The sequence below is a fragment of the Heterodontus francisci genome, chromosome 37 (assembly GCF_036365525.1).
Source record: "Heterodontus francisci isolate sHetFra1 chromosome 37, sHetFra1.hap1, whole genome shotgun sequence".
Taxonomy (NCBI): Eukaryota; Metazoa; Chordata; class Chondrichthyes; order Heterodontiformes; family Heterodontidae; genus Heterodontus; species Heterodontus francisci.
The window spans coordinates 10607550-10632677 of NC_090407.1; the positions used below are offsets into that span (position 1 = coordinate 10607550).

The window sequence follows — 25128 nt, forward strand, 5'->3', positions numbered from 1 at the left end:
CACTGGTGGGGAGTGGGGGAAGGAGTGAAATTATCTGGGCGGGAGGGCAGGGAGCGGAGAACACCTTTTCTATTGGTTGTAGGGATGTTGGGAAGGAGTTGAGGGTCAAATGTTCTGAAGGTGAGGAGTTAATGTTCATTATTTTACAAATCACTTTTTCGGAGGGAATTGGTTATTTTAATTGATAACTCAGTGGCAGGATGGGTCGGAAAGGGGATTGAAAGTATTTTTGACATTTTGTTTGTGACATCTGGGTGCCGGCAGCTTTAAAAATTTTAATTAACCTGAAGGGCTTGAAGCCGTTTAAAAATGTCGTTGGCGCGGTGGTGCTGGACGCTGTTGCCGGGGGTGCAGCAGCTGCTCCCCCCTCTACGTCATCGGGGGCGGCCGCTGCCCCCCTCCATTTAAATGAGCCCCAGCGCGAAATATCGCGGGGGCTCAGCGGTGGCGCTTCCGTGTTGGAAGGCCGCCAAGTTCAAAGCGTGCCGCTGCGATGTCTGGCATACCAATAAAATTTAGCCCAGGATCTCTGGGTGGCAAGTTTGGTGCCAAAACCACGACACAGTTGAACACAGCTGCACCTCTTTGCTAGGCGTGTCATCTTCTTAATCACAATCCCCTATCCTCTCTCATGGAGCACTAGGTGGGAACATGGGATAGTGGTATAGTTATAACACCATAAGCCCCCATTCAGTGAGGCTCTGTGCTTAGATCGTTACAATGACCCCCTATAAGAAATAAACTTCTCACAGGAGTATTCACCTTAGCTCAGTTACAGTATTCTTGCTTCTGAGTTCGAAAGTAAAGTTAAAATTTAAAGCCTCACTCCAGAAACTTAAGCGTGTATCTGGGCTGATACTTCAATGCAGTACTGAGGGAATGCTGCACTGTCAGAGGCCCCGACTTTTGGATAAGCTGTCACCCTCTAAGGTAAATGTAGGAGGTCCCATGGCATAATTGGAAGAAGAGTAGCGAAGCTGTCCCTTTGTTCCACCCAACACGTATCCCCCCCAACCAACATCACCAAAAACAGATTATGTGGTCGTTAATCTCATTGTTGTTTGTGGGATCTTGCTGTGTGCAAATGGCTGCTGTGTTTCCATATGTTGCAACAGTGACTACACTTCAAAGTATTAATTGGCTGTAAAGCACTTTGGAACATCCTGAGTTAAAGACACGTCACTCTTGGCATCTGCTCGGTAGCGATTCCGCATTGATCCGTCTTCCCCCATCTCAACAGGGAGATCTCTGGCCTTGCCTCCTCATCTCCCTGCGAAATGCAGCTCTGGGGACAGAGGAACAAAACCTCTGCCCTTCCACTGTGTGGTGCGCTGAAATTCTTTTGTTCCTCACTGCAAGAGATGAAGAGTTACAACCATACATCTGTCTCAAGACCAGAAGAAGCTCAACATAGAATCATAGATTTTTTATAACAAAATGGAAGCCATTGCCACTGTCTGTAGTTATCCACTTAGTCCCATTCTCCTACCCTTTCCCCATATCCCTTTAAATCTTTCTTTTTCATCAACCTATTCCTTTTATTATGGATTCTGGCTCCATCACTGTTTCTGTTAGGGAATTCCATATCCAGCAAACCTCACTGTAATTTTATTCCCTAGCTTTTCCCTTCATTCTTTCAGTGATTATCTTACAAACTGACCTGTGCAAGCAGTTTTTCCCAATTTTATTTATGCATTTTCAGAGTTTTGAACATCTCCTCTTAACCTTTGCTCTGGTGAAAAGAGCCCAGTTTTTCCCAGTCTCTCCCCAATACTAAAGCCTCTCATCTCCGATTTCTTATAACTTGGAATCTTTCCTAAACTAAGGTCTCCTCAAACTGGGCACAATACTCAAAATGCTGAGTTGTATAGATTTAGCATTATGCCTTCAGGTGGTGGAATAGTTATGGAAGGACCAATTTCTGCCTTCCTAACGCCTCACTGGTCTCTGCCGCAGTGTTCTACTGTAGGATTAAAATCTACTCACTGTTGCAATTACAGATAAGTGCCAAGAAGAGTGTAAGTTTAACGCAGTATGTCTGAACCGAAGGGGTGTTGCCCATTGCTCCTGCGACCGCATCATTTGCGATGGGGCCTACAAACCTGTGTGTGGTCAGGACAACCAAAGCTACAACAATGACTGTGAGCGCAAGCAAGCCGAATGTCAGCGGAGAATCTCCATTCCAGTCAAATATCAGGGTCCTTGCGGTAAGTATGAGTGGTAACCCGCTGTGCCCGAGCAATAAAAATATTTTGCCTGGATGTAAAGCTCTATGTTGTCATGACCTCCATAAAAATGTTGCATATTGCATTGCTTCTTTGTGACTTTTTAAAAAATATCCTTCTCTTGTGTTCTAAATGTTGCCTTCACAACTCGACAGAAGTGAAGTCGGATTAATGTTGCAATATAGTTCCTGTTCAACACTATCCCATTTCTCCTTTGAATCCATTTGCCATCATGTCACATTAAAACATCGTTCTACGTGCCCATTACATTTGGTAGTGCCAGACCACAGTTCCATCACCGTGTTTCCCTTGCTGCATTTTCAAGTGTTTTTGTTTCAAATGTGTTTTCTCGTATGCAGTGTCTCACCGATGATCACCTCTTTTTGTCTTGTCTCGGAAACTATCCAATCAGAGTCGGAGCGGCACACCACTGTCTCTGCGAGTTCGACCTCTGACCTTATCTGTGAGGGCTCTTCGGACCTTGAATGTGACCCTGCTGGACCAGGGTCAGGAGAAGTTGTCAAGTGAGGGGAAAGGTCAGGTATTCCCTGACCCAGAAGGATTTGCTCTTAAGAATGCAACTTTCTCAACAACAAAAAAAATGCTTACGTGAAAATGGAGCTGCTTGTTTCAGAGCTGCCATTCATTCCCCTCCCTTTTATTTCAGTTATAGAAAGGACAGTCTTTAAAAAGCGCTTGATATTTTTTAATGAATTGTAACGTTTCAGAGATTGTGAAATTTTTTTGGGGATCTTTCAAATAATACATCCCCAAAGCTCTCGATTTGTTTTGTCTTCTGCATTCTGCTAACGAGGAGCTAGAAAGCTTTTTTAAGGTTGGAGACCTCTTCTTGTTCGGAATGCACTGCTTGTCCCTTTTCTGATGCTGTAGTTTCAAAGAGCTCCTGGTTTCAAAGTATTTCCCTTTAAAATTGGCATGTCGCAAGATGGAGTGGGGTTGGGGGTTGCGGGCGTTGGGTGGGATGTGGGGGCTGGGGTGGGAAGATCTGATTGCCACACTTGGATTTGTTGTCTTGATCAGTGAGAGGGGAAATCAACCCCGACAGTCGTGTGTGCTTTTCCACACAATGCCATGTGTTTATGATATGATCTGACAAAGTGTCACCGGGTTCCAGTCTTTGACAGATACAAAGCAAAATATTAAGATGTTTTATTTGTCTTAATATTCACCTTCACCACCCAGAAGGACAATGCCAGCAGGTGCAATGGGAACACCATCACCACATGTTTCCCTCCAGAGTCACACACCATCCTTGCTTAGACATATAACACCATTCCTTCATCATTACTGGGTCAGAATCCTGGAACTCCCTACCTAACAGCAGTGTGGGAGCACCTGCACGACACAGATTGCAGCAGTTCAAGAAGACAATTCACCACCACCTTCTCCAGGGCAATTAGAGATGGGCAATAAATGCCAGCGAACCCCACATCCCAAGAATGAATTTTTTAAAACTAACAAAGACAATGCCACTTTTTACTACAATTCTATTTAAATAAGATGAAATCATTGCATACATTCAGACAAGTAAAAGTTGATCGGAAAGCAACTAATTTACATGCGATGGGGAGCGATAGATTAAAGAGGTTGGGTTCTTGAATTTATCTAATTATTAAATGTTTCAGTGAATTAATTTCCATTCAGATACTGCTGCTTGGGCTCGTGATGTTGTGCACAAAGTTTGTGGCACAGCATTTCGACAGATGGCGACATGAAACCCTGCTGTCGTGAGTTGAGGACTCAATTGGTATCAAACTGGGCAAGCAAATATTCGAGCTACCCTGAAGATAGAGCCCCATCGTAATTAGAGAGCTCCAGTTCTAATCTGGACCTCGGCTGAGCTTGAGTATTCATTGCCAATTCAGGCGACTAGATGGAGCACATCGTAGGGCAGGGAAAAGCAGCAATGCCCGTTCTCCCTCTATGGCAGATTACCCCTGTCAGCTAGTCATAAAATGCCACTGATGCCAAACACAAAGAATGCTTTTTGGTCCCAATAAAAACAGTGATGGAGGGGATTTTGATAAGAAATAAATGAAGATTTCTGGTTTTAATTTTATTTTAGTAGATCTTCAACCCTAATGCTTTGGCTTCCTCCCTAATGGCCACTCGGGGTAAGACATTGCTTATTGTGGTTTTGAGCCATATAGGGTAGAAGATGTTAGACTGGGACCTCCTGCCTGTATTGAGTTATCAGATCTCAGCTAGAAAGAGCAATTGTGGTGCCAAATTCATATTTAGTATACATGGCAAGGGAAGAGGAAATAGCAGCCAGAGTTCCTGCTCTTGGTTGCTATCCGGGCTCACCGTGTGTGTAGGGACTGGGCTCAGATGCTTTTCCTGTCCAAACAGTCTGACAGCACTAAGCTCACAAGTGAAAACTAACAATTGCATGAGGTCGTGGAGCCTGCCCGTGGAACTGAACCCCAGTACCAGTCCTTATCTCCAGAGGGAGAAATTAGGAAAGAGGAACCTTTTTTATAAATAAAAAGGGGAAGGATGCATTTTGGATTCTGAGGTGATGAGGCTCGTAGGAAGGCAAGCTTAAAGTCTGAGTTTTATGTCACTGCAACTTAAAAAAATGTACAAAGTGAAATGAGAAAGTAATTCATTATTACACATCAGTTTTTAAGAGACTTGTTTTCCATTAAAAGCTAAACTTCCATTGAGATACATCACTAAATGGATGAACAGACATTCAGATGGTTGGGATCTTGCTTCCCTGTAACTAGAGTTTTGTAGAATTATATTTTGTTTAAACAAATCCCCAGTATTTTCCACTGGATTTCTCCCGCTCTCCATGTAACTTGGGCGGAAACCCATGAGATTACATTATTCCCCGGGAATTTCCGCCAACGTTCTGGTGAGTGATCGGGAAACCCCTGCGGAAATATACCCCTGACTGATGATGGCATAATTGAGTGAGCATTGGTTTGAAGGACATTCTGATGCCCAGGAGAGCAATAAGAGCTGAAATAATATTGATAGATACAGTTATCAGCCTGGTCACTGAACTTTTTTTGTATCAGCTCCCTTGCATCGCCAAGCGGGGGAGCTCCTCCAACACCTCGATGGCCTCCGGATACACTATTGAAACAAAGCTATCATTCTTTGAAAGCAGCTGGAGTGGTGACTCTCCCTCTTTACACGGATATCCTTTGACTAAGAACACGTACAACTCAACTTGCATTTATGTAACACTTTTGACATAGTAAAAAATGTCCCGAGGTGATTCACAGGAGTGTTGTCCAACAAAAGTTGACACCGAGCCAGATAAAGAGCTATGACAGGTGACCAAAAGCTTGGTCAAACAGTTAGGTTTTAAGGAGCGACTTAAAGGAGTAGAGAGGCGGAAAGGTTTAAGGGGAGAATTCCAGAGCTTAGGGCCTCAACAGCTGAAGGCATGGCCACGATGGCATAGGACGATGAAAATCAGAAATGCTCAAGAGGCTAGAATTTGAGGAGTGCAGAGAACTTGGACAGTTGTGGGGATGGAGGAGTTTACAGAGATGGGGGAGGGGGTGAGACCATGGAGGAATTTGAAGACAAGGATGCAAATTTTAAAATCAAAGCATGGCCAGACCTGGAGCCAAAGTAGGTCAATGAGCACAGGGGTGATGGGTGAACAGGACTCGGTGCGAGTTAGCACAAGGGCTGCAGCATTTTGGATGAGCTCAAGTTTACAGAGAGTGGCCAGTCAGGGGAGCATTGGAATAGTCAGAGGTAATAAAGGCATGGCCAATGTTTTAAGCAGCATATAGACACTGACAGACAATTGGTCAGAGCAGAGGAATTAGTGCTCAGTATAAAATGATAATTGACCCTGATGTTCCACTTAGCGACTAAACCAATTCCTGAAATGATTTGGCCACTCTGCACAGTTTTTAAAAACTGTACCCCAGAAGCTGCTGAATGTGGATGCCTTGGGCCTACAGTATCTGTGTGTGTGTGTCTCTGTGTGTATGTTCCTGTATCTGCTGCTTTCACTTGTGCATGGACCACCCTTGTCTTCATAAATCATAGCTTCTTAAACTTGTGCATGTAACAGCTAGCCAGTTGCCTGGCATGCTGATTGCAAGCTGTCTCGTGTGCATGTTATGCAAGTTTGCATAAAGGGTGTAAAATAAAAAGTGGATCTCCCAGACAGATTGACAGAAAATCGGATTAGAAATGTTCATTAGACAGACTGCTAGCTCCAACCTGAAGTGTCTTGACAAGCCTCTTTTCAGATTGTAATGTCTCTGCATCGATTGTTCTAAGGTAAAGCAATTATTGACCAGCAGTCAGTGGGAGCTGCTTAATATTTAACTGGAGCAAACGTTACTTATTCACAAAGCTGAAAATCAGCCTCCACTGTTTGCAGTTAAAATATGTTAGATTTCATCAGTCTATCCTCATCATGTCATTTAACTACTGGCCTCTGTTGGCATTTGCACTGAAAAACATACTGAACATTGTAAACGTGTTTCGCGTGTATCAAATGTCCCTCTTGTCTCAGCCTTCCTGGGGTCCTTACTAATTCTACCTGCGATCCAGAATCCTGAAGACACAAGAAATGGTTTAATCCATTAAGGATATTGTTTGTCAATTTCTGGAAGAAGCCATTGGCACTCAAAGATATTCCCCCCACCTACCACCCACACTCCCCCCCACCCCACAAAGAAACACCTCTTTTGGTAAAATTATGCTCTGTAATTAATAACAAGTGTACCAATTTTCAGTTGAGTTCCTGTGTAATAATCAGATTTTTGAAATGTGATATATTGTCAAAATTGGCATGAGGAAGAATTTAAGAGATCGTTAGTTCAGACATGTAAGCATACATACTTTTGTGTGAAATTCCTTTATCCACGTGTAACTAAGGCATTAATCTTTTTAAAGTCTTGGCTTGCTCATTAACATACCAGAAGTCTGCACATGTTACTGCACTCATTAGTAATATCATGCAGTATGATTTGCCCATTAGTGTTGTAATCCCCTTCAGTTAGCTTTATGTGCATGTAGTTTTGTCCTGTAATTTCCCCTCTCTCCCTTCGTTTTCCCTACTGCACACCCCCTTTGTAAAAAAGCATCATTGCACCAGGGAAGGAAACTGTTCAAATTTCCCCCATCACTTGAAAATTACAGAAATAATCTCTTTCTGAGCTACATGGCTATTTTGAAACGTGCACATTCTGTGCTCAGAGTGTTAATGAGCAGAAACCCTTGTGATTTAACTGCTTATTACATGTCAGATGCATAGTTAGAGGAATGGGTTCTGACACCTGTCAGCATCGAATTTCTTTTAAGGATTTTTCAGCTTTACTTCAACAAATATGATTTCATTTTAAGAAGTGGCTGTTTAAGGTGTTTGTGTGGGCGCCACTGGCTATAACTCAAACTCACAGCAAGGCCCTACAATGTGATCGGGTTCTGTTTCAGAGACAATTGGCTCTCAGTCACAGCTCTCCCTGGACCTGGGAAAACCTGCAGGCAAGTGATGTCCCTGCCAGTGCTCTCTGTGCCACACCTTCAGAATAGGGAATAAGCCTATCGACATGAAGATAGATGTCAGCAGAAGCTGTACCATCGAAACATGACTAGCTCTTTAGAATCATTGCAGAGCATACTGCTCCTTTAGTGCTCCCATACCTTACAGAAGAAAATAATTTCTATCTGTTGTTTCATCCTTAAGAAGCAATAATTACTGGCAAATGTGACTGGTGCCAACCATCAACATCAACAGCTTAATTTAAAATAACATCATCCACTTCTCCAGGATTAAAAGAGTCGTTAATTAACGATTGCTTCTACATGCATGAAATCTGATTCTTACTTAGAATTCCAGACTGAAAACTATTGGGGCTGGACGGGGAAGGTGCTATAATTGGCCTCAGGACCATCGGGCCAAAGAGGAGAAGGATAAGTCATGGTGCCAGCTCCTGATTACTGCGCAGAGACTCCTACTGAAGCTAGGCTCCACTGTCCTGTTGGTCAGCTCTCACTCTCTATAGACTCCATGTGTTGTTCACAGCTCAGTAATTCAAATCCTGTCCAACTCACCTGTCACCCAATCCTCACTGACCTGCGTTGACTCCACGTGTCCCAAGTGGATTGACTTAAAGTCTTTGTTCTTGTTTTCAGATGCTTCCACAGCCTTGTCCCATCCTGTTCCTACAACCTCCACGAACCGTGTATGCCTCCGGTCCACCTCTGCTCTCCTGTGCAGCCTCCTGTCCTTTCACCCCAATGTGGTCGGCAAAGCTTGACCCATCTTTGGCTCGAGTCTCTAGAACCCTCTCTCTCTCTGAAGCCTTGCATTTTGTCACCTTTTAAACACACACTCAAAATTCACCCTTTTGCTTGAGCTTTCTGGTCACATCTCCCAGCTCTCCTGCTGTTGCTCGGTCTCTGTTCCTGTAACTTGTGTTTATCTATATTTTCATTTTTTTGCCTTTATTTCACCTGCCCCCACCCCCACTATCAGCTATGAAGCATCTTCGGATATTGCCTAGGTTAAAAGTGCCATATAAAGCCAAGATGTCTTTCAGTGCTCATGCCTGGCTGTTGAGTGACAAGATTTGGCTGTGACGGCCCTTATAGTCAAATAGCCTTATGCAGAAAGAATGGCCATTTATGCATGTATTAAGTACGAGGGTGGTGGTGTCTCTTGTGGAATCCGGCATAAACCAGCGCTATCAGGAGAAATGGGGAGAATTAAAGAGAGGCAATAGGAGGAAAAGAACTGCGCGCTATGATCACTAAGGGTTTTTTTTTTACACCTTTGCTATTTTGCTGTGCTGCTTTCTGTGGGATCTGTCTGTCCTAAATGTGTACCTCTCTAACTGTATTGTTATTACGGAGCATCGCCTTTCAGGTGCTGCAGACCATGGACTGTATTCAAACACCCAGCATTGGGGTTTTCGATGGTAATCCTCATTCTCCCAGCACACACACAGTCTGAGCTTTAACACCGACATTTGTGGTTTGCTGAGCTGGATTATTTCTCCCTGCATCATTTAGTGAGTGTTTCCATACGTGGTGGAGACACCTGCTGGTGCTCTGATGGCCTCTAGACTGCTCGCACAATTGGGATTTAACTGGAGGGGGTTGGGGGGGAATGACAGAAGATACTTTTAAAGAATGAAAGGATTGCTTGTCACATTAGCATGCGTCTTAACATCCACCATGAACGTTGTTGATCTAGCAAGGCCTTGTTTAATGCTTTGAGGACTATACATAAATGAGAAGCAGTTGTTTTCACTGGCAAGAGGATTGTTGACAAGAGGACATATTTAATTGACAAAAGACCCAGAGGGGAGATAAGAATTGTTTTCCCAATCAAGTTATTAAGATCTGGAATGCACTGCCTGAAAGGATGGTGGAAGCAGATTGAAGAGTAACTTTTCGTGGGAATTGGATAAATGTTTGAACTGGAGAAAATTTCACACTTATGTGGAAAGAGCAGAGGAGTGGGACGAATTGGATAGCTCTTTCAGAGAGCCGCACAGACGTGATGGGCCAAATGGTCTCCTTCTGTGCTGTAAGATCTATGACCACAGTTGTTGATCCAGAAACGGTGTAAAATCGATCAAACAAATCTCTGCCTAGTAAAAGCTATTACCACTTACAATTTATTTAACTTGTTCAGAGAGGATCTGAGTACATATGTGGTGCAGAATGCAGTTGAAGGGTAAGTGCATATGTGGGTGATTAAATGCTATTCGTGATGCTCCTGGTCGGTTTGGTGTGTCGCTTGTGGGAAGCAACCAGTTAGGGTTGAGCAGCATTGGTCTTGTTCAATTGATTACATGTGGGCTTAGAGAGGATGAGATTTCACTCACCTGCCTCAGGAGACTAAATGCACCAGGCTCAGACCACAGAACTGCAAAATGCACCTGACCTGTGTTCAGCTGTGGGGTCATTGGCCTCAACACATTCTGTATTTGGACTTGGCTCTTGTGCAGGAGCACAAACCAGATGTTTATTTCTTTTTAAAGCAGCTGTTCCCCTGGCTTTATTTATTCTAAAACCTGTAGACTGTAAAGTGGTTTAGAGCCCCTTAGCCAGGTCAGGCGTATTAGAATGTCTTATTATTCTCTCCCTTAATGCACAAATGGACAGTTAGATTAGCTGTAGGAGCCCTCCTTCAGGATGTTCAGTTTTCACAGCATTTTATTAAAGGCAGCAGTGTTTCTCGGCAGCAGTGTTTCACTGCACTACTGACAGCTCATTCAGTGTACTTCAATTTGAATTGATTTCAATTGGATTCAAATGGCAAGGCAGAGACTTGTTGGACCTGTAATCAAGTTCTGGTGATGTCAACAGATGATTGCACATTTGGGTAGCACCAGTGGATGTGTCACATGTGATTTCGAGCTCCCTTAGGAAGTAGTACTGGAATAGCTCAACAAGATGATTCAGGATGTCTGAAAAAAGAAGTGCTGCATTGCCCAGAATATTATCGATTGCTATTGATGGTCACTAAAGTGCGAGTATTTGTGACACAAACCATTTTAATAACCATCTCAGGCACCAGCACAATTGTGACAGGAGACACTCGAGGCAGCTATACTTTATGAGCCAAACCAATGCTACAGTTGCTTTCTCCTTACTGCTGAAATGGCACTATGCATTTTGACTGCTTACACCATTGACATCAAATAGAATCAGCATGTGACGCTGGTTTAAAAAATATAGCTCTCTTGTGAAGTCTGAATGAACTGAAATTTTGAACTGGGCCCGATCCTAACAGTTTGCCAAATTTTTGCCTATGCAGCTGTTCAGAGACTCTGCTGTCGACATGTATGGGTGTTTTAGTCAATCCTGAAGAACCAACTTTGTTTTTCAGCAACCAAATCAGGCAGCATTTTTGATCAGTCCCAGCTTTTCTGGTTAGTTACCATGTCCTCTGTCGTGAAAAAAAATAACAATTCACCAAACTCTGTTGGGGCAGCAGTTGAGGCACCCAATTGGCTTCAGTGCTCCCGGTCTAGGGAGGGAAACAATCTGCTCCAGTTCGTCCCGTGACCCCTGCATGCTCGGGGAGTGCGGACAGAATCAGACGTGACAGTGATGCCTGGCACAGTGGAATAGCTGGTTTGCATTTTCTGCCTCGGCTCACATGTGAATAATACCCATGTGTGTGGGGTATTGGGGCTGTCTAGTATCCGGGAATCATTCCCATTGTGAGATAGAACTAGAATTTATTTTTTAAAAAAAGGTTCCAGATGCTGTGCCTTCTTCCCCCTCACTGCAGCTCCCACACAATAATGGACAGCTGTTTGTTTACCGATGAGAAATAATTGTTGCTGCATTTCCCTCTCCCATCCCCAAATATTGAGCTGTGCCTTATTTCAGGTTGTGGTTTTTTAGAGGGTGCTTGGAATTTCCTGCTTCATCTGTTTGACCTATCTAGCGAATGCTAGGTGGAAATCTGGCCCCTATTTACATCCTAAACTGGCTGTGCCTGAGTTGGCCCCCAGTCCGTGAGATGTATCTAAAGGGGTGGACTCGGAAGCTTGGGACAGCTCAGAGATGCAGGGCATCTAACCAGTGGATAGAGGAGCACAAGCGTCTACAGCCAGATTGATGGTGTCTCAGCAATGTAGCTGACACCTCATCCACCCCCGACTCCTTCAATCTCTGAGAGTGGGATCACCCTCCCTTGCTGTGTATCTTTCCCACTTTACACAATCTCTGCCCCAATTTATGAAACTTAACTTGCGATAAGCTAAAGAGGATCAAAAACATAACTTTTACTTCCATTTTAAATTTAGTGTGACAGGAACTAAAGCAGTGGACTGGGATAACGTAGCATTTGACGAGGCTGTTTCGTAGACATGAATTATCATTAAGATTGACAGTATAGAGTTTAGTTCCTGTATTTGCAAATGTTTAAATGCTGAGTTTGCAGTACAGCATCTGGGCTTAATATAAGTCAGATATTACACTAGTCAGCAGCCCAGTTAATCAATGATTTATTGGTAGTTTTAATACCAGTTGTATACCAATCAGCACTCAAAAAGTCACCTCAGTTGTGACTGGGGAACTATTTGTTTTTCAGTTGCTGTTGTATCTGCTCCAATTCTTTAATTTCAGCAGAATTTACAACACTGTAAACATTTGCTGGTGGTGGTACATTGTTAGATAGGCCGAGTTTACAAACCTGGTCTGGGCTCTTGTGTGGATCCCCCTTCTGGGACCTTGGAAACAAAAGTGGAAACAAAAGTTGAAAAAGGAGTGCCTAAAATTTCTGCCTTTGTAACTACGTATGTGCATGCATGGACAGTTAAGGGGGCTACATAAAATTTAAATTAAGGGGAAAATACTGCTGATGCTGGAAGTCTGAAACATAAACAGAAAATGTTGTAAATATTCAGCAAGTCAGGCAGCATGATCTCCTGAGAATTTCCAACATTTTCTGTTTATATTCTGTTTTAAATCCGTGATTCCACTGATTTATGTATACCACAAGTTGTTGACACAAACAAATCCAGGTGTTCTGTTTAAAATTTATTCACCAGGAGGGAACAACCCTTTTTCAAATCACTAGACCCATGAAATTCAAATAGGACAAATAAGGAATATAAGTGCAAAAGAAACAGAGCTATCTGGGTTTCATGGGCTAGGTTGTCAAGGCTTGGGGCCTGTAACTTGGACACCCCGGAGCCTGAAGTGTGTGAACAGATATCCACCAAATCTGGAGTAGAAGAGGTGCCCATGTTCTCTAAGCAGAAGGCTGGGATGGGTGAGCAAAATGCTGGAAGGGTTTGATTCCTGGTTACTTGCAAACCAAGCCTCTTCAGATGGTAATGCATAAATAAAACGTTTAAAATAACCTCCTGCTTGATTTCTTCAAACAGACCTTAACACTCTAAGCCCCTGCCTGAACGTTGAATGTGATTTTGGGTCCAAATGCATTGTGAAGAATAACAAAGCTGTGTGTGAGTGCCAGCAGACCTGCCAGAACGTGTATGAGCCTGTTTGTGGCAGTGATGAGCATATATACGGCAATCAGTGCGAATTGGAAGCTATGGCTTGTATTCTGAAAAAACACATCACCATCAAACACAAGGGCCCTTGTGGTAAGTCAAAAATAGAGTATTCACATTGGTTCCTGAAGTTTTTGTTAAAGTAAAAGCATTAATAGCTGTTAATTTTATTTCCATGTTTTACTTTTGCATTTTCTATAAGAAATAATGTATGAATTGGAAATTTAACCTTGCCTGTTTTGCAGCACACGCTCTGTAGCCTCATCATTTTCACCTCATTCTGTCTGCTTCTCACAAATACAAACTTCTCTTGTAGGCCTCTAATGATGCCATTCCCATCGGTTGTTCCCCTTTCTCTCACCCTACTCTAGTTATCCGGCTAAGCTTATTCAAAAGGATGCAGTCAACTTATTTATTGATGCTTCAACGTAACAATGCTTCCCATTCTCATCATGCAGTGTCAGGTGAGATTGAGTGGCCACTTTAGCGCCTGATGAGAACAGAAAGTGCTGGAAATATGCAGCAGATCCGGCAGCATGTGTGTAGAGAGAAACAGAGTTAACATTTCAGGTCTGTGACCGTCATCAGAACTGGCAAAAGTTAGAAATGTAACAGTCTTTGAGCAAGTGGGGAGGGGGGACAGGGGAAGACGAACAAGAAGAAAGGACTGTGATGGGACAGAGTGGGGGGAGTTTAATGACAGAGATGTCATGGAACAGAATGCAAATAGAGTGCTGAATAGTTGTAGGTGCCAGGTGTCTTAGGTTCACATCCCCAATGGATTAATTTGGCCTTTTGTCTTTTTGAGTTTAACAAGAGAAGAATTATATTTTAGGATGTAGGGAAAAATCAAGATCCTGAGCATGATGGGGTGACACTGCAATGGGGGTGAATTTTCACCAGGAATCAGGAAACAGGAGTTGGTTTTGTTTTCGGGTCAGAAACCTGCCTCCAGTGGGAAACCGATTAAAGTTAAGATTTGCATGTGGGGAAAACCTTAATTGGTATGGATCTGTGGAAAGAGAAGCAGAGTTCTCTGTTGGGTTAACTCTGCTTCTCTTTCCACAGATGCTGCCAGACCTGCTGAGTGGTTCCAGCATTTCTTGTTTTTATTTCAGATTTCCAGCATCCGCAGTATTTTGCTTTTAAATTAATTGGTATGGAGACGGGTTTCCTGTCCACTTAGAGCCAGTGGGAGTGGGAATGGAGGTGAGTCAGATGAAGCGTGGGACTCATTAAGACTCCCACGGCAGCCAACACTGAGGCTGCTGGTTGTCCTGAGGGGGAGATCTGCGTTTTGTGCCAAAGCGTTCCACTGCACCAGAGGGAAGGGAGATGTCACTGGGGAGGAGGAGACCTGGCACCCTGGGTAGGGCAGCCCCTCGCTTCATCAATGCCAATCTGGATCCAATGCTGGAGTCCATGAGGGAGAGAAAGGAGGTCCTCTTCTCAGAGGGTGGCAGGAGGAGACCACCTTGTCATACAGCAGGGGAACTTCTCTAATCAGTGTCATCTCCCTCCCCATCCTCTTTCTCCTCCTCCTCCTCTCTCACCTCCTGCTCCTCCTGATGAGCTGTCTCCTCCCAGGGTTTCACCATCCTCAAGATCCACACCTTTCTGGAGGGCCATGTAATGGAGAGCGCAGTCGACTACCTGAATGACCGAGACCCTTGCAGGAGGGTATTGGACGGTGCCACCCGACAAGTCAAGGCACAGGAATCATATCTTCAGAAGCCTAATGGCCTGTTCAGTGGTTGTCCTACTGAGCTGAGCATTTGGCATTAGTTTTATCACCTCTGGGGCTCCCATAGAGGAATCAATAGCCATCTCTTCAAGGGATATCCCTTGTCCCCTAGGATCCATCCATGCGCTTAGAGGGTTGGAGTGAAGATCTGAGGCAGCATGGATTGTCGGATGATGAAGGAGTCAGGAAAGCGAGTGCACACACGGAGGAAGCTCTTGTTGTAGTCACAGACCAGTTGGGCATTGAGGCAGTCAGCAGCTGGACTGGATCCTAGCACACCATGAACGGAAAGCTGAAAGGCGGCGGGAGGAGAGAAAAGAGAGTGTTGTGACTTTCATGTACTCTGTTGTCATGGTTATTCACTTTCTCACTTAATGGTCACTTGGCAAACTGCTGCCAGCAAATGCCACTGTGCTCCAGATAGATGAGCAGATGGACCTAATCATCTGGGGCTACCAGGTGGCGCCTGACTGACAGAGGTCAGAGAGTAAATTAAAAGAGATGGGAGCGGGTGTCCGACTGAGTGGCTCTTAGTTATTCAGCGGGTATTACTTTTGCTTTTTATTGCTATGCAACAAAGGACTGATAGCCCCAGTGGTATTATTAATCTGAGGCCACAGAACAATGGATTGATTAATGGATTTATTCCAAACTCTTTGTTAGTGATGAATGATTCACTCACTTCATTTATTGCTTGAATAATAGGCACTGGGTTTAAAAAAAACAACTTTTAACCCTGGGTGTGTGAGCAGCACAAAGTTATGAATTGTATTTGGAAAGTTGTATATTCGAGGTCAGGGGTCTAAAACTTTGACTTTATTAGCTGCATATATGCGTACAATCCAATTCAGGCCATGTATTAAGGTTAAGTTTCTGTTCTCATTCATGTACATAGAATCATACAGCACAGAAGGAGGCCATTTGGTCCATCGTTGCTGTGACTATACATATATGTCAGGTTGCTGATGCTGACAAATCCAGCTGTTGGGATTTCGGATTTACCCACCAATGACAGACTAGTGCTAAATACAGACCTTTCCAAACCTCAAGGCCCAGAAAATACAAACAGGACAAACCAGCAAATAACGGATATAAGTGAGCCCAGGATCCTGGTAATTTCCACCCTCTTAACAGTGAGTTTCCCAGGTACAGTCATGTGTAAGATAAGGACTGCAGAAAGTGAACCTGTCTTCATTCTGCTACTCCGTCTTTATGTTAAAGACTGCAGGGACATCATCAGGTTTGGGAGGGGCTGGAGCCCATTAGGCTTTTATAAAGAATTAATTTTGACTGCCAGAATCCCCACTTCAGGTCAGAGGGCAACAGGGGTTATAGCCAACCTTCATTTAATACTAACACATATGGCCAATGTATTTTCTCCTGGGTCCAGAAACCTGGGGTGGTCAAGACCTTACACCACAGCAAATGAATATTCACTACAGCCCAGGACAGTTTTAACGCTCGCTTGTCACTTCAGGCTGGTTCACAGTAACAAATGAAATAAGATTTAGCCAGCTGCAGTCTTGTCCTAATGGACATTGCATCCTGGTAAGTTGAATACAATAGTGACTTTCAAAAGGGAACTGAATATAGACTTAAAAAGGAAAAAAAACTATTTGCTGGTCTATGGAGAAAAGGAAGGGGAGTGGGACTAATTGGTAGCTCTTTTAGGAGTGGGGCCATGGAGAGAGCGATCAGGTAGGGGAGGTGATAAATTGCGAGTCTCCAGTCTCAGGGCAGGTGTTCAGTCCAATCACGGTGGAGGTGTAAGACTCTTAAAAGGGGGTCTCACTTTCCCTTTAAGGTCCTGACCCCACACTGAGTATCAATGGCACAAAACAAACTTTGGATACAATTCCTACTTTATGTGGAACACCTTTATTAACTCACCAAACAATGGCATATACCTACAACACCAGTTGTTTAGTAAACCCACGTATAGAAGCTCATTCCCGGGTGGTCAGATCCGCTGAACGACTTCTCCCGCATGACTTCCAGTGACTGATCCAGTCACACTTCCCGGCTACAGCAACAATGTCCTTGTGAGCTGTGGCTTTATACCCCTTTCTGACCCTGGTCCCTCAACATATACGGTAATGTCTCGAATTGGGTCATCCGATTGGGTTTCAGTGCCTTATCAATCCCACCCTGGCTATGCAAGACCACCTGCATGTGGTCATAACCTGCTCTCATCAAGGGGGATCTTAGGTGCATACCACCCATGGATGTGATATCTGCATCTTGATAAGGCAGAAAGAAACCATTCACATATATTGCAAAAGGCCATTGTCCATTAGAGTGGTTGTAAACAGGCTGTTTGATGTTGTAACAGCCTGGGCTACCACATCAGTGGCATGTCCTGACTTGTCTGTCTGTGTGTGTGTAAGTGGGGGTCCTTGTCCAGTTACACTGTCTCTTATTTGTAATAAGTCCAATATGAACCCCAGCGATGATGTCTTCGGTCAGAATTCTCCTCCCTTCATTCTGATGTCCTTTGCCTCCACATTCTTACCACCCCACACACTGGTCCACACCACAATTGGTTGCATTTTACTTATGAACAGAGATATGCAAGAGATATTAACAAATGCCTCACAGATAACAAAAAATACGAGAGATATCCACATGCCTTACAGAGGGGCAAACAGGTTTGCTTGGGGGTCTGCAGGGAAACATTCCTGTTCCTCCTGTCCCACGAGCAGTATTTGGATCCGTCTGTTTTCATCTCCTTCAGCTTTCCCGAGCTCTGGGAGACCCAGCTCACAGCTGGTAAATGCGAAACACAGCCAAGATCAGAGGCATGCAGCCTCTATAAGTTTTAAAATTAGGGACCTGCCTCCTGAGAACCCACCCCCAACCCGCCTCCAGTAAAACCAGAAGTGACGGAATGGGATCATGTTTCCCATTTAGAAATTTTTAAACCCCGGCCCCAACTGTCTGCTGCCCATCCGGGGAGTGTTAAAATTCCCCCTTATGTCTCTCTGTCCTATTTTCTAATTCTATCCCTGTCTCTTTGCCTTCCATTGTTTCTTAGTGTATTACTTTCTCATATATTCATTTTTGGTCTCCTTACTAAAGGAAGGGTATACTTGCATTGGAAGCAGTTCAGAGAAGTTTCACCAGGCTGATTCCTGGGATGAAGGGGTTGTCTTATGAGGAAAGGTTGAGCAGGTTGGGCCTATACTTATTGTTTAGAAGAATGAGAGGTAATCTTATTTGAAACGTATAAGATTCTGAGGGGGCTTGACAGGGTAGATACTGAAAGGATGCTTCCCCTTGTGGGGGAACCTAGAACTAGGGGGGCACAGTTTCAAAATAAGATGGAATGAGGAGGAATTTCTTCTCTCAGTGGGTTGTTAATCTTTGGAATTCTCTTCCCCAGTGAGCAGTGGAGGCTGGGTCATTGAATATAGTCAAGGATGAGTTAGACAGATTTTTGATCTACAAGGGAGTCAAGGGTTATGGGGGGCAGACAGGAAAGTGGAGTTGAGGCCATGATCAGATCAGCCATGATCGTATTGAATGGGGGAGCAGGCTCGAGGGGCCGAATGGCCTACTCCTCCTATTTCTTATGTCTTTCCATCTCTCTGAAACTTCTCATTTTGAGTAAGGAAAATGGGTGTGGTTTGATTAGTGTTGCTCTGGCATATGTGTGAGAATTGTTGCAAATATGCGCACACAAATTCTACTTTTCCTGGTCGCATTCCTAGATATTTTCACTCCCAGTCACAATGGGAAGTTATTTTGGAAACTAACAAACCAGATTACTGGGCATTTACCGCTAGCGCGACAAAAAGGTAGATGCTCCTTTTACAAAAATATAATGTGCGGTTAGGGTGGAAACTGTAATACAGGTATTGAGATCGGGAGGGGGAAATGTCTACGTCTGAGGGTTGCCAATCCTCCTGGATTGTGCTGCAGTCTGTAGACTTTAAAGGTTAATCTCTGGAATACTGCTTTGAACAATCCGGGTGAAAACATTTAGGGGCACTTAATAAATAAAAGTGCCTTTTTTATTTTCATTCAACCTTTCATTTATTCATCTTAAAAAATATTGGAGATGGAGGAAAAAACCTGCTTGAAAGGGCAGGGTGATTGGAGGTGGAAGATCATGTGATGGAAACTCCAGGAGTGCACCCAATTAAAGTTAGCAACCCAAGCTGAGGCAGGGGCCTGACCCAGGAAGGCTGAATGTGCTGAGGCAGTGACAGTGGGGAAACCATCTTCGCTGGTTGGGGAGTCTAGGACTAGGGAGCATAGTCCTTTCACACCTTTCAGGAGTGAAGTTAGGAAACACTTCTATGCACAAAGGTGTAAGTCAGGAAAGTTTCATTCAATGCCCCTCCTGCGTCCCTCCCCCATTTGTGTCGAATTAGCTGATTTCAGCAGGGACAGTGGTAGTGCCACTGCAGTTGCCCTCATTACTCCTGTGTTAAGAAAGGGAACTGTGGTTCCCACCCCTGTCCCAATTTGGCAATCCCTGCTGGAGTTGTGCAAACATGGTTCTTGTCTGACTCCTGGATCAGACGCGACTGCAATGCTCCTGCCAGCTCTCACTGTCAAGTTTATGGAAAAGGAGCCAGCACCTGTGCAGGTGTAGCCCAACAGAGAGTAGCGAATGCCCGCGAGAGATTGGAAGGGAAGAAAATTGGCACTAAAGAAGTTGGAGAAGCAACGGAAAAGAAAGAGGAGACTGATTACATCAACCTGCAATCACTAAGCTATTTTGCCACAGAGTCTTTCAGCTTCAGAGATTTTAATATGGCTGCCACAAATCCTAGCCAGAATGGAGATGAATGGGCAATTCCCCTGTCAATCACCACTATAAGTCACACCCCACCTCCAAGTCATTGGCTGACACAGTGATGTCAGTATTCACTCTGTTTTAATAATTAGTGTTTGGAAACCCTCGTTTTTATACACTAAAAGTTTGGAATTTTTATACTTGTCCTAATATATAGTACTTCTGTTATTTAGAGGCCTCAGCTGAACCGGCTTCAGTAGTGGGACTCTTTAAAGATGAGTTGAGAAGAAGTAACACCTTAAATTCGACTAGAAGTGCTTCAGCAAGTCCACGTTTTCCAAATTGTAACATCAAACAGGCTTCATTTCCATTTCTACTTTAATGGGAAGAGTGACAATGACCACAGACTATCACATCACTATCGTGCAAAGAAATATTCAAGACCAAACATTTTCACTGTACAACGACAATAAATTAATTTATTTCTGGCAGTTACTTTTGCAATTTAGTTTCCAAGAGCTTTGCTTGTATTTTCCATTGGAAGAAACTGCACGTGCTTATATCAGACTGATATACTAGGACAGTGATAATAAGAATAATAGAATGGAAACTGTAGGCTGAATTTTACCAGCCCCTCGCCGTTGGAGGTTGTGGCAGGAGGCCCCGTAAAATACTTGCGGCAGCCACGACCCCCGCGCCGAGAAGCCCCCGTCGCATTTTACCGGTGCTGGCGAGGCCTTGGTGCAGCCCCCCTGCTGTCAAGCAGTGGGGCCTTCATTTAAATATTAAAATTAATTAAGATAAGATGCTAATCAACTTACCTGGTCCCGGCGGCCATCCCACGCCGATTTTACGGCCGCCAGCCGCAACTCCGTACGGAGTCCCGAGGGGAGACACTGGTGGGGAGGGGGGAGGACTGAAATTATCAGGGTGGGGGAGCGGGGAAAACCTTTTTTATTGGCTGTGGGGATGGTGGGAAGGGGTTGAAGGGCAAATGTGACGAGGTTGGGGGGGAAAGTCTGGGGTGGGAATAAATTTATTGTTTTCATACTGACCTATAAGACAACCATTGGTGGGGTGGGGAAAGGGCCTCCAGCTTTTGATTATTTTACATAAAAATTAACAGTCATTTCTCTTTAAAACTTCTAATTTTTGCTAAGGACTCTAAGCCCTTTAAAAATGGCACCAGTGCGGTGGAACCGGACGTCGTTGCCGGGTATGGAGTGGCCGCCTCCCCTCTACGTCATCGTGCACGGCCGCTCCGCCCCCTCCATTTAAATGAGTCCCCGCGTGAAATATCGCGGGGTCTTAGCGACGGCACTTCCATGTTGGAAGGCTGCCGAGTTCAAAGAATTAAAATTCAGCCCTGTATCTAAAGTGGTCACCAACTGCCAAAACCACTGGGTAGATGTGATGCCAGACTAAATAGGGAACCTAACTAAGACCTCAAAGCTAAAAGCAAAGGTAGGATATGCTATGGAAACAAATGTGTGGGATATATTGCAAACAAACTTACTGAATATCTTGGATCTCATTAAATTAACTAAAGGAAACTAAATTGGACACACGTCCCTAAATTTATTTACTAAAATTGAGAAACATTGTGCGAGAAATAGTGAAAATATGAAGTACTTAAATGAGGTGAATGCAGGGATGAAACTCTGTTCATTTTTCTGTTTTTGGTTAAACTTTGTGATCGGCGAGGTAATAGATGTGAAAATGGAACCAGGGTCGACTACAAGCAACTTCAAGTTAGATGAAGCACAATCTGATGCAGAGTAAAATGCCCTTAAATGTGCCCAGCAATGAAGTGAAAATTTCTCTACAGAATAGGTAGAACGGTTTCCAGGAAATCTTACTGTCTCTTGACAATCTACTTAAAAGCACCTTCTCCCACCTTCCTGCCCCACTGCCCCAATCCACCCTTCATTTTTCGACACCAGCCATCAAAATTGGACAGGAGGGAGGAGATTCAGCCCTGGGACATTGAGACCAATTTTCACCAAACTCATGGGAAACCCACAGGATCATGTGGAACTCTGATTATAAATCCCGCTCAATATTACTGTTTGACTTCAGTGGAGATTAAAATTGGGTGGGTGTAAAATCAACATTGCACCTCGTCCTCCTGTCAGTTTCCTGACTGGTGCGAGAGGTTAAAATTGTTCCCAATACAACAATATTTTCTTCCTCAATTTTTTTTGTTTCTGTGTGTTAAGCACTGACTCCTGTGGGGATCAAAAAGCCAACTCCACCTGACAGAGATCAGCTAGCTCACTATCAACAAGAGAATCAACTCTAGGCTCGACCAAGATTTCTTTCAAACCTCATAGTTCATTTACTTACCAAGTATTGGCTGCTGCTTTGATATACATTTACATTTTTATTTTTTAATATTCATTTGTACGGATAAAACTTTTGGTAAAGTTATTATGGAAAATAATTTAAATTTACAACATTTTCTTTGCACAGTTGAGTAACCTTTACCTCTCTTCATACTTCAATTGCTTTTGAATGATTTCAAGAAGTTTCTCAATCAACAACTATTTCTCAGGAGCAGGGATATCTTGTGGCCATTGCTCATTTTATGAGTTGAATTATTTCCATTAAAATGTGTCTTTTTTCAATTTGCTGCTTTTCCATTTTCACCGTGAAACTGTTTAATCTTTCCATTTGATGTATAATATTCTGTTAATGTGAATTATGGTAGATGTGTAGAACCTGTCCTAGACTGGGCTGTTTGGTTCTTCACAGCTTATTGTGTGTAGCAAGCAGAATGACATTCCATTAAGGTTTTATATTGAATCCAATTTCTACCCATTGTCACGTACTATTATTAATCTCTCTGCAATTTTAGTGCAGGGCTGAGTGTGTTATCAATAACACTCTTTAATAAAGAGTCTGCGATGCTATTGAAACAGCTATCTCTATGATTCAGGAGACAGGTGATGCTGATATAGAACCATTATATTTGAACATGAGATGACCTTAATTTAAATGTACAAATGGATATTGCAATTGAGCAAGCATAACCTTGAACTGGATCATGCATATATAGGGTATCTGCTGACCTGAAGGAAATAATTTTATGAAATTCTGTCTCTCCTGAGAGGGGGAAAGGAAGGTTGACAAAGTGGTTTCAGAACTGGCCTTTCACCCTTGAGACCTGTGTCCAAATACAGCCCAGACCGATAGGATAAATGATCCTTTCTGTCAGCTGGCTGCACGAGGCTTCTGTGATGTGAATTAGTGCAGTCTCATTCTGTGGGCAGCAGCCTAGATTGTAAAACTGCCCCAAATTTGGCACTAATTGGCAGTCTCACTCATAGAATGGCTGATGTGGGAGATGGAAACAGTATCCCACTGCCAGAATGGGGTGCTGTTTTCATATTGACACAGTCGTGCATAATCGAAAAATCATGGACAGCGTACCTCAAAAGAAAAAGTTGCATGCTGTGATGGGTGGACTATACACCTTTTCTACTGGTTGGTTTGATCAAATGGCCTACCTCATCATATCTTTCTTGTCATTATGCTTCTTCTTAAGAACATCAAGGCATAGCTGACAGTCGTCCCATAAGTGTTTCATAATGTAGTCTGCATTTGGAACAATTTTGCAATTAGTTGGTACTTATCATTACCACAAGTAACAGTTGAGGCGAAGAGCATAGATGCATTTAACAGGAAGCTAGATAAACACATGAGGGAGAAAGGAATAGAAGGATATGCTGATAAGGTTAGATGAAGTAGAGTGGGAGGAGGCTTTCAGGGAGCAGAAGTGCTGGCATGGATCAGTTGGGCCGAATGGCCTGTTTCTGTGCTGTACATTATGTAACGCTATGTAATATTATCACCTTATTAATAAAACTAACTTGCTCTGTGAAATGTGAACTGATTACTGTAGTTGGACAGTGTGGCTCTTTGCTTCCTGGGGCTGCACTGAAACCTCAGCTTATACTGGGAGCTAAAGAAACTATCCTGAAGAATCAAAAACAGGGAACTATGAGACGTCTGAGTATAATCAATATCTGTATATTCCTAATGTTGAATATTTTACCGGACAGTTTCAGCACATACTTGCCTTTGAATTAATATGGATGTTTGCATTGCTTAATTTTTTTTGACACTGATCTGCATGGAAAAAGGGTTATTTTGGCATTTGAGTGATGTCAGCATGTTTTTTTTTTCCTTCCAGACCGCTGTGGAAACTGCCAGTTTGGTGCCATATGCGAGGCAGAGACAGGAAAATGCGTTTGCCCTACAGAATGTGTCAGCTCCGAGCAGCTGGTGTGTGGCACAGACGGCAGCACGTACAAGAATGAATGCGAGCTGCACGTTCAGTCCTGTGTCAAGCAAACAGATATCCAAGTCGCAACCCAGGGAGAGTGCAGTAAGTCCACTTGCATTGCAATTTTTGCATTTTATGGAGAATAAACTGGGAACGTGTTACAAGGCCATAATCCTAACTTGAGATGAGACGATAAATTGAGGTTCAGCCTGTTTGTTGGAGTAGTTCACAAGGATGCTTATGATCTGGTGGCACTATCTGAAGATGAGTTCTCCTACTGTCTGGGACAACATTCCTCCCTCAATCTGCAATTACCACAAAGCACATTCACTGGTCACTCAGCTCATGACTGCTTGTGGGATGTTGCCAATGCAGAATACTTGCTGCGTTTACTTACAATAATTGTCACCACCATCCAAACATAATTCATTGTGTGAAGTACTTTGAGATATTTCAATATGATAAGGCACTATATATTTGCAAATGATTTTATTATTGACGATAACTGAAGGGTTTGAGTGGTGTTCTAAATAAAGAGTCTTGAGTTCATTCTGATTTTGGTTATTTTATGTACATACCATTCTCACTATTTTATGATCTTATATTTTGAGCTATGTTTCTGTCTAACAGCTGACAAAACACATTAGCTCCTCGATGCATCAGCAGAGTCACTGAAAGGTATTAGTACATTGACAAAGGGAGATAAATGTTGTTCAGTTATTATTGAAGTCCGTATTGTGTTAGTTTTGATGAAAGGTTTATTTAAGAGCGGTGGATGCATCATTAATCCTTTAAAAGCATCTAGTTTGTTGGATAGCCCAATCGCCAAACAAAGTTAAACACTTTCTTAGCCTATGCCTTAGCTTCTCTCCTGAGATGAGCTTCATGTCTCAGCTGGATGGGGAGCAGCAGGAATCAATTCCAAGTACTCATGGGAATGTTATTGTCACGCACACCCCAAGGAAGAGCTGATCACTGGTTAACTCAGGATGTCCACTTGAGAAACAAAGACTTGCATTTATACAAGTGCCTTTCATGACCTCAGGATGTTCTGATGCATTTTACAGCTAGTAAATGTTTTTTGAAGCGTAATCACTGTTATAATGTAGGAAGTGCAGCAGCCAATTTGCACA

General features: G+C 43.3%; 1 protein-coding gene across 4 annotated transcripts in view; it reads left to right on the plus strand.

Annotated features, from left to right (window-relative positions):
- Nucleotides 1-25128, plus strand: part of agrn (agrin) — a 471240-nt gene that overhangs the window by 348009 nt on the left and 98103 nt on the right. For all 4 annotated transcript variants that reach the window (XM_068017055.1, XM_068017056.1, XM_068017057.1 and 1 more), the window contains 3 exons: nt 2001-2207; nt 13091-13312; nt 23903-24097. In XM_068017055.1, coding sequence (XP_067873156.1) covers nt 2001-2207; nt 13091-13312; nt 23903-24097 — 624 coding nt within the window. The remainder of the gene's footprint in view (nt 1-2000; nt 2208-13090; nt 13313-23902; nt 24098-25128) is intronic.